The 15,023-nt window shown below is 68.5% G+C and overlaps 1 protein-coding gene across 1 annotated transcript in view; it reads left to right on the top strand.

The window, feature by feature from the left end:
- Window positions 1-15,023, top strand: part of RYR1 (ryanodine receptor 1) — a 123,555-nt gene that overhangs the window by 24,256 nt on the left and 84,276 nt on the right. Inside the window, 9 exon segments of the mRNA XM_075015975.1 lie at window positions 20-124; window positions 1,383-1,486; window positions 1,846-1,929; window positions 2,732-2,891; window positions 8,159-8,306; window positions 9,254-9,459; window positions 9,856-10,030; window positions 12,859-13,067; window positions 13,897-14,264. Of these exon segments, the coding sequence (XP_074872076.1) occupies window positions 20-124; window positions 1,383-1,486; window positions 1,846-1,929; window positions 2,732-2,891; window positions 8,159-8,306; window positions 9,254-9,459; window positions 9,856-10,030; window positions 12,859-13,067; window positions 13,897-14,264 (1,559 nt within the window).

Here is a 15,023-nt window from a genome sequence, read left to right as displayed (position 1 = left end):
GTCACTCCTTCCCCCACAGATCGTCCTGCCCCCACACCTGGAGAGGATCCGTGAGAAGCTGGCCGAGAATATCCACGAGCTGTGGGCGCTGACCCGCATCGAGCAGGGCTGGACCTACGGACCCGTGAGTGTCCCCCATTTCCCATACGGCCCTCGATGGTCCCCATAGCTCTATGGACCCCTGAGTGCCTCCCCACATCCCCGAATTGGCCTGTGAGTGCCCCCCAGTCACAGAGTGAGGGCGTCCCCAGGCCCTGCACCCCACCCACAGTCAGGAGTGACTCACTTAGCATGTGTCCTGCAACAAAGGGACTTTAGAAGCAGGTTACGTAGGGAGATTTGTGAACTGGGGTTCAGACTCCGATTCGACCCGTGAGCCCTTAATGTGAACAGAGACAGCAATATCCTCCTGATCACAAGGGCGGCTTCTCTTCCTTGGGTGTTCGGAGTGATCTCAGGGAAGACACTTAACACCCCCAGCCCTCACCCGCCTCTTCCGTTCGTGTATTTGATTTGCCGGTTTTTGTTGCAATGTTTTTGGGCCTCTGTGCGGTGTGACGGGGTCTGGGCGGGAAATGCCGTCGCTCCGAGGAGGTGGGTCTGTCCCACGAAAGCTCGTCACCTCGTCCGTCATTTTAAAGTGCGACAGGACCGCTGGGCTGTCTCGCTCCACGGGGAGACCACAGAGTTATTTGGAGACAAGGACACAGTGTGGGCAGAGTTGTCAGCGCAGGAGCCAGAAAGAGTCCAGTCCATTCTGGGGAGCAGAGGCCCCGAGCCGGGCATTGGCCCCCCCAGCCCGGGCTAACTGCTGTCCAACCGCCCATTGCAGTTCCCAGGGGGCCGGGCTCACCCCCTTTGTCCTGTTCCCTGGGGTGCCGAGGTGTCGCCTGTGGGCTCCCGTTACCCTGCGCACTGCTCTGCCTGCTGGTATTCAGGGGAACAGGGAGCACACCCAACTCACCCGGGGGCATAAAATCCCCCCTGCCCACAGACCCCCCCCAGGGCCTTGAGTGTTCCCCCACAGCCTCCTGTGGGTGCCGTAGTGTCTCCCCATAGCCCTTGAGGGGTCCCTGGTGTCCTCACACGGCCCCCCAGAGGCTGGTGAGCGTCCCTCACAGCCTCCCCGAGAGCCCTTGTGTCGACCCTCACATCTGTCCCTGTCGGCCACTTCCCCCGCTGCTCGGCCTCACCCCTGAGGGCACTGCCCTGGGGCCAGCAGGGCCGTGGCACTGGGGGCAGGCAGCGGGCCCCGCTGGGTGGCCTGGCAACCCCCCCCGGCCCGGCTCCCGCCCCCCCACACTGGTGCTAGGTGCTGTGGCCGGGGGAGCGGTTTGGGGCTGTCGGTGGGTCGCTGACTCTTCCCACCCCCTCCTGGTCAGATCCGGGACGACAACAAGCGGCTGCACCCCTGTCTGCTGGATTTCCACAGCCTGCCCGAGCCAGAGCGGAACTACAACCTGCAGATGTCGGGGGAGACCCTGAAGTGAGTGTGTGCGGGGTGACGGCTGGGGGGGCAGAGGGCCACGGGGCCTGGGTGGGGCATCCACTTGGGATGGGGGAGCCTCGCGGTGGGGGCTGGGTGGGGGTCTGTGTGGAGCTCAGCTGTTGGAGAGTGGTGGATGGGGGAGGGCACCTGTCTCTTGAGGGTGGGGGAAAGGGTGTGGGGCCCCTCCCTTGGGGGCAGGAGGTGGTGTGGGGGCCTGTCTCTTGGGGGTGGGGGATGGGCGGGGGGGGGCTTGTCTCTTGGGGTGGGGGATGGGCCGAGGGGGGCCTGTCTGTTGAGGACAGGGGTTGGGGTGAGGGATGGGCAGGAGCTGACCCTCCCCCCTGCTCTCCCCCCAGGACGCTGCTGGCACTGGGCTGTCACGTGGGCATGGCTGACGAGAAGGCCGAGGAGAACCTCAAGAAGACCAAGCTGCCCAAAACGTGGGTGCTGCTGGGGGGGAGGGGCGTAACCCCCATGGAGCTGCCTGTGGCGTCGTCAGCCCGTGGCCTGGGGGTTCCAGGGCTGTGTGCGCCATCGGGCGAGCAGATGGGCAGCGCTGGGGTAGCCGGGCCAGAGAACTGGGGTGGGGCTCATGGAGCTGAAGGCCCAGAGCTCCTTGGAAGGGACCCCGTCAGTGCAGCCCCTGCCCCCAGCTCACACGCTGCCACCTGGCTCCCCACCTCCTAGGACCGACCCTCCAGCCCCTGGCCCTGGTTCACCCTGGCAGCTCCCGGCCGCAGGCCCCAGAGAGCGCACGCGCTGCACCCCTCTCCTGGCTCCAGAGCAACCCCCAGCCGCCGGGGAGAGGCAGCGGGCTCAGGGGCTGGCGGGACACAGCTCGGAGTCCTTAGTTACAGCCTGGTCTGTCCTTGCGCCTCCTCTGCCCTCCACCCATCCCCCCAGCCCTTTGGCCCCCAGCTGGGCTCTCCCTCGGGCAGCTGAGGTGCCTGGTGTCTTCTGCAACCCCCCGTGGGCCCAGGCCTCAGCCAGGCTTGGACTTCTGGGGCTCTGCTCAGAGCCAACAGCCGTTTCCCTTCGCCGCCCTCACCTGGCACGGCACAGGGGAAACTGAGGCACGCACGCTGGCCATCCGACAGTGTATGAAAGCTTCCCAGGGCAAGCTGCTGTGGGAGGGGGAGGAACTGAACAGGTGGGGGGCAAATCGGTGGGGCCAGGCTTGGCGGAGAGGTGGGGGGTGGGCTTTGATTGGCAGCTCCTGGTGCACCACCCCTCCCCCGGCAGGTACATGATGTCCAATGGCTACAAGCCGGCCCCGCTGGACCTGGCCCACGTCAAGCTGACCCCGGCCCAGAACACGCTGGTGGACAAGCTGGCTGAGAACGGCCACAACGTGTGGGCCCGGGACCGTGTGGCCCAAGGCTGGACCTACAGCATTGTGCAGGTAGGGGGCTGGGGAGAGCTGTGGGGCATGGGGGAGGGGCTGCTGACGCGGCTGTAGCGTGGGCGTGCCCGTCTGTGGGGCGCTGACGCGGCTGTAGCGTGGGCGTGCCCGTCTGTGGGGCGCTGACGCGGCTGTGGCGTGGGCGTGCCCGTCTGTGGGGCGCTGAGGTGGCTGTGGCGTGGGCATGCCCATCTGTGGGGCGCTGACGCGGCTGTGGCATGGGCGTGCCCCTCTGTGGGGCGCTGACGCGGCTGTGGCGTGGGCGTGCCCGTCTGTGGGGCGCTGACGCGGCTGTGGCGTGGGCGTGCCCGTCTGTGGGGCGCTGACGCGGCTGTGGCGTGGGCGTGCCCGTCTGTGGGGCGCTGAGGTGGCTGTGGCGTGGGCGTGCCCGTCTGTGGGGCGCTGAGGTGGCTGTGGCGTGGGCGTGCCCATCTGTGAGGCGCTGAGGTGGCTGTGGCGTGGGCGTGCCCGTCTGTGGGGCGCTGACGCGGCTGTGGCGTGGGCGTGCCCGTCTGTGGGGCGCTGAGGTGGCTGTGGTGTGGGCGTGCCCGTCTGTGGGGCGCTGAGGTGGCTGTGGCGTGGGCGTGCCCGTCTGTGAGGCGCTGAGGTGGCTGTGGCGTGGGCGTGCCCGTCTGTGGGGCGCTGACGCGGCTGTGGCGTGGGCGTGCCCGTCTGTGGGGCGCTGATGCGGCTGTGGCATGGGCGTGCCCGTCTGTGAGGCGCTGAGGTGGCTGTGGCGTGGGCGTGCCCGTCTGTGGGGCACTGACGCGGCTGTGGCGTGGGCGTGCCCGTCTGTGGGGCGCTGAGGTGGCTGTGGCGTGGGCGTGCCCGTCTGTGAGGCGCTGAGGTGGCTGTGGCGTGGGCGTGCCCGTCTGTGGGGCGCTGAGGTGGCTGTGGTGTGGGCGTGCCCGTCTGTGAGGCGCTGAGGTGGCTGTGGCGTGGGCGTGCCCGTCTGTGGGGCGCTGACGCGGCTGTGGCGTGGGCGTGCCGTCTGTGGGGCGCTGAGGTGGCTGTGGCGTGGGCGTGCCCGTCTGTGAGGCGCTGAGGTGGCTGTGGCGTGGGCGTGCCCGTCTGTGGGGCGCTGACGCGGCTGTGGCGTGGGCGTGCCCGTCTGTGGGGCGCTGAGGTGGCTGTGGCGTGGGCGTGCCCGTCTGTGAGGCGCTGAGGTGGCTGTGGCGTGGGCGTGCCCGTCTGTGGGGCGCTGACGCGGCTGTGGCGTGGGCGTGCCCGTCTGTGGGGCGCTGAGGTGGCTGTGGCGTGGGCGTGCCCGTCTGTGGGGCGCTGAGGTGGCTGTGGCGTGGGCGTGCCCGTCTGTGGGGCGCTGACGTGGCTGTGGTGTGGGCGTGCCCGTCTGTGGGGCGCTGACATGGCTGTGGTGTGGGCGTGCCCGTCTGTGGGCGCTGAGGTGGCTGTGGCGTGGGCGTGCCCCTCTGTGGGGCACTGACTCGGCTGTGGTGTGGGCGTGCCCGTCTGTGGGGCGCTGAGGTGGCTGTGGCGTGGGCGTGCCCGTCTGTGGGGCGCTGAGGTGGCTGTGGTGTGGGCGTGCCCGTCTGTGGGGCGCTGAGGTGGCTGTGGCGTGGGCGTGCCCGTCTGTGAGGCGCTGAGGTGGCTGTGGAGTGGGCGTGCCCATCTGTGGGGCGCTGACTCGGCTGTGGCGTGGGCGTGCCCGTCTGTGAGGCGCTGAGGTGGCTGTGGCGTGGGCGTGCCCGTCTGTGGGCGCTGAGGTGGCTGTGGCGTGGGCGTGCCCGTCTGTGGGGCGCTGAGGTGGCTGTGGCGTGGGCGTGCCCATCTGTGGGGCGCTGACGCGGCTGTGGCGTGGGCGTGCCCGTCTGTGGGGCGCTGAGGTGGCTGTGGTGTGGGCGTGCCCGTCTGTGGGGCGCTGACGCGGCTGTGGCGTGGGCGTGCCCGTCTGTGGGGCGCTGAGGTGGCTGTGGTGTGGGCGTGCCCGTCTGTGGGGCGCTGAGGTGGCTGTGGCGTGGGCGTGCCCGTCTGTGAGGCGCTGAGGTGGCTGTGGCGTGGGCGTGCCCCTCTGTGGGGCGCTGACTCGGCTGTGGCGTGGGCGTGCCCGTCTGTGAGGCGCTGAGGTGGCTGTGGCGTGGGCGTGCCCGTCTGTGGGGCGCTGACGCGGCTGTGGCGTGGGCGTGCCCGTCTGTGGGGCGCTGAGGTGGCTGTGGCGTGGGCGTGCCCGTCTGTGAGGCGCTGAGGTGGCTGTGGCGTGGGCGTGCCCCTCTGTGGGGCGCTGACTCGGCTGTGGCGTGGGCGTGCCCGTCTGTGGGCGCTGACGCGGCTGTGGTGTGGGCGTGCCCGTCTGTGGGGCGCTGAGGTGGCTGTGGTGTGGGCGTGCCCGTCTGTGGGGCGCTGAGGTGGCTGTGGCGTGGGCGTGCCCGTCTGTGGGGCGCTGAGGTGGCTGTGGCCTGGGCGTGCCCATCTGTGGGGCGCTGACGCGGCTGTGGCGTGGGCGTGCCTGTCTGTGGGGCGCTGAGGTGGCTGTGGTGTGGGCGTGCCCGTCTGTGGGGCGCTGAGGTGGCTGTGGCGTGGGCGTGCCCGTCTGTGAGGCGCTGAGGTGGCTGTGGCGTGGGCGTGCCCCTCTGTGGGGCGCTGACTCGGCTGTGGCGTGGGCGTGCCCGTCTGTGAGGCGCTGAGGTGGCTGTGGCGTGGGCGTGCCCCTCTGTGGGGCGCTGACGCGGCTGTGGCGTGGGCGTGCCCGTCTGTGGGGCGCTGAGGTGGCTGTGGCGTGGGCGTGCCCGTCTGTGAGGCGCTGAGGTGGCTGTGGCGTGGGCGTGCCCCTCTGTGGGGCGCTGACTCGGCTGTGGCGTGGGCGTGCCCGTCTGTGGGCGCTGACGCGGCTGTGGTGTGGGCGTGCCCGTCTGTGGGGCGCTGAGGTGGCTGTGGTGTGGGCGTGCCCGTCTGTGGGGCGCTGAGGTGGCTGTGGCGTGGGCGTGCCCGTCTGTGGGGCGCTGACGCGGCTGTGGCGTGGGCGTGCCCGTCTGTGGGGCGCTGAGGTGGCTGTGGTGTGGGCGTGCCCGTCTGTGGGGCGCTGAGGTGGCTGTGGCGTGGGCGTGCCCGTCTGTGAGGCGCTGAGGTGGCTGTGGCGTGGGCGTGCCCATCTGTGGGGCGCTGACGCGGCTGTGGCGTGGGCGTGCCCGTCTGTGGGGCGCTGAGGTGGCTGTGGTGTGGGCGTGCCCGTCTGTGGGGCGCTGAGGTGGCTGTGGCGTGGGCGTGCCCGTCTGTGAGGCGCTGAGGTGGCTGTGGCGTGGGCGTGCCCCTCTGTGGGGCGCTGACTCGGCTGTGGCGTGGGCGTGCCCGTCTGTGAGGCGCTGAGGTGGCTGTGGCGTGGGCGTGCCCCTCTGTGGGGCGCTGACGCGGCTGTGGCGTGGGCGTGCCCGTCTGTGGGGCGCTGAGGTGGCTGTGGCGTGGGCGTGCCCGTCTGTGAGGCGCTGAGGTGGCTGTGGCGTGGGCGTGCCCCTCTGTGGGGCGCTGACTCGGCTGTGGCGTGGGCGTGCCCGTCTGTGGGCGCTGACGCGGCTGTGGTGTGGGCGTGCCCGTCTGTGGGGCGCTGAGGTGGCTGTGGTGTGGGCGTGCCCGTCTATGGGGCGCTGAGGTGGCTGTGGCGTGGGCGTGCCCGTCTGTGGGGCGCTGACGCGGCTGTGGCGTGGGCGTGCCCGTCTGTGGGGCGCTGAGGTGGCTGTGGTGTGGGCGTGCCCGTCTGTGGGGCGCTGAGGTGGCTGTGGCGTGGGCGTGCCCGTCTGTGGGGCGCTGAGGTGGCTGTGGCGTGGGCGTGCCCGTCTGTGAGGCGCTGAGGTGGCTGTGGCGTGGGCGTGCCCCTCTGTGGGGCGCTGAGGTGGCTGTGGTGTGGGCGTGCCCGTCTGTGGGCGCTGACGCGGCTGTGGCGTGGGCGTGCCCGTCTGTGAGGCGCTGACGCGGCTGTGGCGTGGGCGTGCCCGTCTGTGGGGCGCTGAGGCGGCTGTGGTGTGGGCGTGCCCGTCTGTGGGGCGCTGAGGTGGCTGTGGCGTGGGCGTGCCCGTCTGTGGGGCGCTGACGCGGCTGTGGCGTGGGCGTGCCCGTCTGTGGGGCGCTGAGGTGGCTGTGGTGTGGGCGTGCCCGTCTGTGGGGCGCTGAGGTGGCTGTGGCGTGGGCGTGCCCGTCTGTGAGGCGCTGAGGTGGCTGTGGCGTGGGCGTGCCCCTCTGTGGGGCGCTGAGGTGGCTGTGGTGTGGGCGTGCCCGTCTGTGGGCGCTGACGCGGCTGTGGCGTGGGCGTGCCCGTCTGTGAGGCGCTGAGGTGGCTGTGGCGTGGGCGTGCCCGTCTGTGGGGCGCTGACTCGGCTGTGGCGTGGGCGTGCCCGTCTGTGAGGCGCTGAGGTGGCTGTGGCGTGGGCGTGCCCGTCTGTGGGGCGCTGACGCAGCTGTGGCGTGGGCTTGCCCGTCTGTGGGGCGCTGACGCGGCTGTGGCGTGGGCGTGCCCCTCTGTGGGGCGCTGACTCGGCTGTGGCGTGGGCGTGCCCGTCTGTGGGGCGCTGACGCGGCTGTGGCGTGGGCGTGCCTGTCTGTGGGGCGCTGACGCGGCTGTGGCGTGGGCGTGCCCCTCTGTGGGGCGCTGACGCGGCTGTGGCGTGGGCGTGCCCGTCTGTGGGGCGCTGAGGTGGCTGTGGCGTGGGCGTGCCCGTCTGTGGGGCGCTGAGGTGGCTGTGGCGTGGGCGTGCCCGTCTGTGGGGCGCTGAGGTGGCTGTGGTGTGGGCGTGCCCCTCTGTGGGGCGCTGACTCGGCTGTGGCGTGGGCGTGCCCGTCTGTGGGCGCTGACGCGGCTGTGGCGTGGGCGTGCCCGTCTGTGGGGCGCTGACGCGGCTGTGGCGTGGGCGTGCCCGTCTGTGGGCGCTGACGCGGCTGTGGCGTGGGCGTGCCCGTCTGTGGGGCGCTGAGGTGGCTGTGGTGTGGGCGTGCCCGTCTGTGAGGCGCTGAGGTGGCTGTGGCGTGGGCGTGCCCGTCTGTGAGGCGCTGAGGTGGCTGTGGTGTGGGCGTGCCCGTCTGTGGGGCGCTGAGGTGGCTGTGGCGTGGGCGTGCCCGTCTGTGGGGCGCTGACGCGGCTGTGGCGTGGGCGTGCCCGTCTGTGGGGCGCTGACGCGGCTGTGGCGTGGGCGTGCCCGTCTGTGGGGCGCTGAGGTGGCTGTGGCGTGGGCGTGCCCGTCTGTGGGGCGCTGACGCGGCTGTGGCGTGGGCGTGCCCGTCTGTGGGCGCTGACGCGGCTGTGGCGTGGGCATTCGTGCCCCCAGGACATCAAGAACAAGCGGAACCCGCGCCTGGTGCCCTACAACCTGCTGGACGAACGGACCAAGAAGACGAACCGCAACAGCCTGTGCGAGGCCGTGCGCACGCTGATCGGCTACGGCTACAACATCGAGCCCCCCGACCAGGAGACTGGTGTGTGCTCCCAGGGACCCTCCCCCTCCCTCTTCCTTCCCGAGGCCCCCCACTTCCCCTGCCCTAAGGCTCCCAGCCCCGTTCTGAGGGTGGAGTGTGGTGGGATACAGGGCGGGGGAGGGATGAGGCAGAGGGTAATGGGGGCAGGGAGAAGGTAGGGATGGGCGGGGGAGGAGAGGGGAGGGTGCAGGGAGATGGGGAGGGGAGGGGGCAGGCAGCAATGGAGGGAGGGGAGGGTGCGGGGAGATGGGGGTGGGGGAGGGGGATGGGAGTGTGCAGGGGGAGGGGGGAAGGGGGCAGGCGGTGATGGGGAGGGAAGAGGAGATGGGGAGGGGGCAGGCAGCAATGGGGGGAAAGGGAGGGGAGGCGAGGGTGTGGGGAGATGGGGAGGGGATGGGGCAGGCAGCAATGGGGGGAGGGGAGGGTGCGGGGAGATGGGGGAGGGGGAGAGGGGGCAGGTGGTGATGGGGAGGGAAGGGGAGATGGGGAGGGGAGGGGAGGGGAGGGGCAGGCAGCGATGGGGGGAAGGGGAGGGGAGGAGAGTGTGTGGGGAGATGGGCAGGGGACAGGGCAGGCAGCGATGGGAAGGGAAGGGGAGATGGGGGAGGGGAGGGGCAGGCAGTGATGGGGGGGAAGGGAGGGAAGGGGAAATGGGGAGGGGGAGAGAAGGGTGCGGGGAGATGGGGAGGGGAGGGGAGGGGAGGGGGCAGGCGGCGATGGGGGGAGGGGAGGGGGAGAGAAGGGTGTGGGGAGATGGGGAGGGGGCAGGCGGCGATGGGGGGAGGGAAGGGGAGATGGGGAGGGGGAGATAAGGGTGTGGGGAGATGGGGAGGGGGCAAGCGGCGATGGGGGGGGAGGTGAAGGGAGGGGCAGGTGGCGACGGGGTGGGAGGGGAGGGGACGCGAGCAGGCCCAGGAGCACAGGGCGCCCCCGCTGTCTCCCCGCAGCGGCGCAGGGGGTGCCCACGGCGCGCTCCGAGCGGGTGCGGGTGTTCCGGGCAGAGCAGTTCTACGCGGTGCGGGCCGGCAAGTGGTACTTCGAGTTCGAGGCGGTGACCACGGGCGAGATGCGGGTGGGCTGGGCCCGGCCGGCCGTGCGCCCCGACGTGGAGCTGGGGGCTGACGAGCTCGCCTACGTCTTCAATGGGCACCGGGTGAGTGGGGGAGAGACGCCCGCCCTGTGTCATTCCAGTGGGCCCCCATCTCCCCTGGCCAGCCCCAGGGCCCCGCAGCTTGTGAGTCAGCCCATTGCCCCCCATTCCCCAGCTCAACCCCAAGGCTTCCCGTTCCATCCGGGGTCTACGCAGTGGACCCCCCTCCTCTGTGAGCCCCGGGCTCCATTATCCCCCCAGCCCCGGATCAAGCCAATGGCCTACCTTGGCCCAGTATCCTGTCCCCCCACACGAAGGTGGGTCCCCCCCAAGGGCCCACACAGCCCAGTGTCCTGCCCTCTGCTGTGTTACCCGCTGGTTGTGCTGGGCCAGCACTCCCACCCCCCAGCCCAGACATTGCACCCCAGCACCTGACCCCAGCCCTGCCCTTTCCCCCAGGGCCAGCGCTGGCACGTGGGCAGCGAGCCCTTTGGCCGCGCCTGGCAGCCGGGAGATGTGGTCGGCTGCATGATCGACCTGACCGAGAACCACATCATGTTCACACTCAATGGCGAGATGCTGATCAGCGACTCGGGCTCCGAGCTGGCCTTCAAGGACATCGAGATCGGAGAGGGTGAGGGGCCGGGAGCCGGGATGCCTGGGTTCTCCTGTCTCTTGGGGGAATTTGCAAATTCAGCAAAGCTTTTGATACGGTCTCCCACCACATTCTTGCCCCATAAGCTAAGGAAGTTTGGGTTGGATCCCTGGACTGTAAGATGGATAGAAAACTGGTTTGGCGGTTGGGCCCAATGGGTCGTGGTCAATGGCTCAGTATCTGGTTGATGGTCTGTTTCAAGTGGAGTGACCCAGAGCTCAGTTCTGCGGCCGGTGTTGTTCAACACCTTTATTAATGTCCTGGATGAGGGACTGGATTGAACCCTCAGCGAGTCTGCGGATGACACTAAGCTAGAGGGAGAGGTAGATACGTTGGAGGTAGAGAGAGGATCCGGAGGGACCTGGATAAATTGGAGGACTGGGCCAAAAGAAATCTGTTGCGGTTCAACAAGGAGAAGGGCAGAGTCCTGCATTTGGGATGGAAGAATCCCAAGTGTTGTTACAGGCTGGGGACTGACTGGCTCAGCAGCAGTACAGCGGAAAGGGACCTAGGGGTTATGGTGGATGAAAGGTTGGATATGAGCAGTGCGCCCTTGTAGCCAAGAAGGCTTATGGCTTACGAGGGTGTATTAGGAAGAGTGTTTCGAGCAGGTCTAGAGAAGTTATTATTCCCTTTTATTCAGCACTAGTGAGGCCACATCTGGAAAGTTGTGTCCAGTTTTGGGCCCCCAAGTACAGAAAGGATGTGGATGTTATGGAGCAGGTTCAGCGAAGGGCAACAAAAATGATTGCGAGGCGGGGCTGAGGGATTTGGGCTTGTTTAGTTTGCAGAAGAGAAGACTGAGGGTGATTTAATAGCAGCCTTCAACTTCCTGATGGGAGCTCTAAGGAGGCTGGAGAGAGGCTGTTCTCAGTGGTGACAGGCGGCAGAACAAGGAGCAATGGTCTGAAGTTACAGAGCGGGAGGTGTAGGTTGGATATTAGGAAAAACTTTCCCCAGGCGGGAGCTGAAGCACTGGAATGCGTTACCAAGAGAGGAGGTGGAATCTCCATCCCTAGAGGTTTGTAAGTCCTGGCTTGACAAGGCCCTGGCTGGGATGGTTTAGTGGGGCTGGTCCTGCTTTGGGCAGGGGCTGGACTAGACGACCTCCTGAGGCCCCTTCCAGCCCTGTGGTTCTGATTCTATAAATTGTGGGCTAGGGGTTGGGAGCAGGGGGGCGCTGAGAGCCAGGCCACTTAGGTATCGCCCATGGCCCTGGGAGGGAAGTGAGAGCTAGTGGTTAGACTGGGGAAGGGGCTGGGAGCCCAGACTTTTGGGTTCTCTGCCCGCTCTGGGAAGTGAGTAGGGGCTGGAGATTATAGTGTGGAGAGCTTGGAGCCAGGACACCTGGTTCTGTTCCTGGTGTGCGCACTGACATGTCCCATGTCCTTGTTCTGCAGCTGGGTGACGTGCTGACCCTGCGGGGCGGGGAGGGGGGGGCATGCCTGGGAGAGTGTGGCCCAGGCCACACTGACCCAGTGGGGGCTGTGCCATCCCTGGGGGGGGGGTGCCAGGCTGTACTGACCCAGTGGGGGTTGTGCCGTCCCTGGGGGGTGTGTGCCAGGCTGTACTGACCCAGTGGGGGCTGTGCCATCCCTGGGGGGTGTGCCCCAGGCCGCACTGACCCAGTGGGGGCTGTGCCATCCCTGGGGGGTGTGCACCAGGCCGTACTGACCCAGTGGGGGCTGTGCCATCCCTGGGGGGTGTGCCCCAGGCCGCACTGACCCAGTGGGGGCTGTGCCATCCCTGGGGGGTGTGTGCCAGGCTGTACTGACCCAGTGGGGGCTGTGCCATCCCTGGGGGGTGTGCCCCAGGCCACACTGACCCAGTGGGGGCTGTGCCATCCCTGGGGGGTGCGCCCCAGGCCACACTGACCCAGTGGGGGCTGTGCCATCCCTGGGGGGGGTGTGCCAGGCCGTACTGACCCAGTGGGGGTTGTGCCATCCCTGGGGGGTGTGCCCCAGGCCGCACTGACCCAGTGGGGGTTGTGCCATCCCTGGGGAGGTGCGCGCCAGGCCGTACTGACCCAGTGGGAGTTGTGCCATCCCTGGGGGGTGTGCGCCAGGCCGTACTGACCCAGTGGGGGTTGTGCCATCCCTGGGGGGGGTGTGCCAGGCCGCACTGACCCAGTGGGGGTTGTGCCATCCCTGGGGAGGTGCGCGCCAGGCTGTACTGACCCAGTGGGAGTTGTGCCATCCCTGGGGGGTGTGCGCCAGGCTGTACTGACCCAGTGGGGGTTGTGCCATCCCTGGGGAGGTGCGCGCCAGGCTGTACTGACCCAGTGGGAGTTGTGCCATCCCTGGGGGGTGCGCGCCAGGCTGTACTGACCCAGTGGGGGCTGTGCCATCCCTGGGGGGTGTGTGCCAGGCTGTACTGACCCAGTGGGGGCTGTGCCATCCCTGGGGGGTGCGCCCCAGGCCACACTGACCCAGTGGGGGCTGTGCCATCCCTGGGGGGGGTGTGCCAGGCCGTACTGACCCAGTGGGGGCTGTGCCATCCCTGGGGGGTGTGCCCCAGGCCGCACTGACCCAGTGGGGGTTGTGCCATCCCTGTGGGGTGTGCGCCAGGCTGTACTGACCCAGTGGGAGTTGTGCCATCCCTGGGGGGTGCGCGCCAGGCTGTACTGACCCAGTGGGGGTTGTGCCATCCCTGGGGAGGTGCACGCCAGGCCACACTGACTGGGGGGTGGTGGCTGACGTCCCTGTGGGGGGTGCTAGGCCATGCAGACCAAGCGGCGGGGGTGGGGACAGGGTGGGCCTGCCAGGCCGAGCTGACCTCGCTGGACCCGGCCCTGCCCTGCCTTGCAGGCTTCCTCCCGGTGTTCAGCCTGGGCCTGGGCCAGGTGGGTCGTCTCAACCTGGGCCAGGAGGTGGGCAGCCTGCGGTACTTCCCCATCTGCGGCCTGCAGGAGGGCTTCGAGCCCTTCGCCATCAACATGAAGCGCGACATCAGCATGTGGTTCAGCAAGAGCCTGCCCCAGTTCTCCCCGATCCCGCCCGAGCACCCCCACTACGAGGTGAGGGGGCTGCAGAGGGGCTGGGCTGGGCCAGGGGCCCCCTCACCTCTGGCTGTGAGGCTGGGGAACAGGGTGGGGCTCCCTGAATGGGGGCAGCTTGGGGAGGACCAGGTGGGGGGCACATTACAAAGGGGGAGTGACACTCCCTGGGCCTGCCGGGCTGTCAGCCCCTCGCTGCCCCCCTTAGAGCTGCTGCTGGGCAGGAACAAGGGCCCCGATGGCCGGTCCTGCCCCGGGCTGCGTCTGCCTCCCAGCCCCGAGCTCACGTGCGCTGCTGTGGGGGGTCGCCCGGGCCCTGCCTCGCTTTCCCAGTGCCCGCCTGGGGCAGACGGGGAGCCAAGCACCTGCTGTCTCTGTCAGCAATGCCCCTGCTGCTGCCCCCTGGGGCCGACTGCCGGTGACCTGCGGTGCCAGCCTCTACCCCGTCCCCCAGTGCTCCCCCGTGCCAGCTGGCCCCAAGGGGTCTCTGCCTCACGGCGCACCGCATGGGGACAGGCTGGGGCTCCTCTGGGGGGCCTGCTCCACCCTGTTCCGAGCCAGGCCCCCTCCCTGCACCTCTCCCTGAGCCGCCAGGGTGGGGCCACCCCCAGTTTCGAAAGTGGCTCTTGGAGGAACCTTTCAGTGGGCCGGACCCTCGAGGATCCGACTCCTCCCCCAGGGCGGGTCACATGCGCCCCCTTCTGGGCTGCAGCCCACCTGCACCTGGGAACATTGCAGGGGTTTCTGGGCTAGAGTTGTCACCTGGTGGGGAAACTGAGGCCCGCACTGGCCCGGCAGAACCGCTGCGTCAGCACCTGCGATGACCTGTCTCCTCCCCTGCCCCGGCCAGGTGTTGCGCATCGACGGTACGGTGGACAACCCGCCATGCCTGAAGCTGACGCACCGGACCTTCGGCTCGCAGAATGCTGTGAATGAGCTGCTCTTCCTGCGCCTCAGCATGCCGGTGGAGTTCCACGAGACTTTCAAGTGCACGCCCGGCGCCACGCCTCTCACCCGCGCCCTCACCATCCCCGAGGAGGAGGTCAAGGACGTGGACCTCGACTCTGAGTTCGAGGTGCTGCGGAAGTCAGCCGGGCGCCAGGAGGCCGAGGAGGCCGAGAAGGAGAAGCAGGGGGGACCCCCGCCCACCCCCAAGGAGCCGCCCCGGGCTGAGAACGAGAAGGATGCGACATCGGAGAAGAACAAGATCAAGAGGGGGTGAGGAGCCATGAGGGGCAGGGGATGGGGCACAGGGCCTACCCCTCTGAGGCACCCCTCTGTGATCCGGCCCCAGGCTGGGGGACCAGCTGCCTCAGGGGAGCAGGGAACAGGTCCTGGGGCCTATCCCCTCCGGGGGGCACTGCCTGTGATCCGGCCCCAGGCTGGGGGACCAGCTGGCTGGGGGGGGCGCAGTGTGATATAGTGGGGTTCTGGGGACACTGCTGAGAGGGTTAAATCGGGCTGAGCTGCTACGTACAGCCCAAGCCTGCAAGTCCCCCAGTGTGAGTCACCAAACCAGTCACACAAAGCACTTCTGCTCCCCACGCCGCCCAGCAAGAAGTCGCACGAGCCACCTCCTTGGCACTCCGGCTTTTCCTGCGCCACAGCCAGTACCCCTCCTTACACGGATGAGAAGTTATAGAAACTAGTCTCAGCAAATCCGAACAGGTTCTTCTCATCCCAAAGCACCAGCCGCGTTCTCAGGTCACCTTCTGCCTCAGATCTGACCCCCAAGAGCTCGCTGGGCCCGTCCGTCCTTCCGAATCGAACAGCTCCAGGTTTATGAATAGCGAGAGAGAAAGCAAAGGTGGCGGTTGAAATTGCTGAAGGAATCAGACGACGCAGACCAATTGCAAGGCCTCGGTGCAGGCCTGGGGCAGAGGTGGAATAAATGGCTGTTTTAAAACATGCCTCTGGAATACAGCCAATACTACCAGAGTAGGACGGGGCACCAGTCCTGGCAGAGTCAGTTCATGG

This window comes from Carettochelys insculpta, chromosome 22 (assembly GCF_033958435.1).
Source record: "Carettochelys insculpta isolate YL-2023 chromosome 22, ASM3395843v1, whole genome shotgun sequence".
NCBI classification, from domain to species: Eukaryota; Metazoa; Chordata; order Testudines; family Carettochelyidae; genus Carettochelys; species Carettochelys insculpta.
Note: the sequence above shows the minus strand (reverse complement) of the source record. Positions and strands in the feature narration are given on the sequence as shown.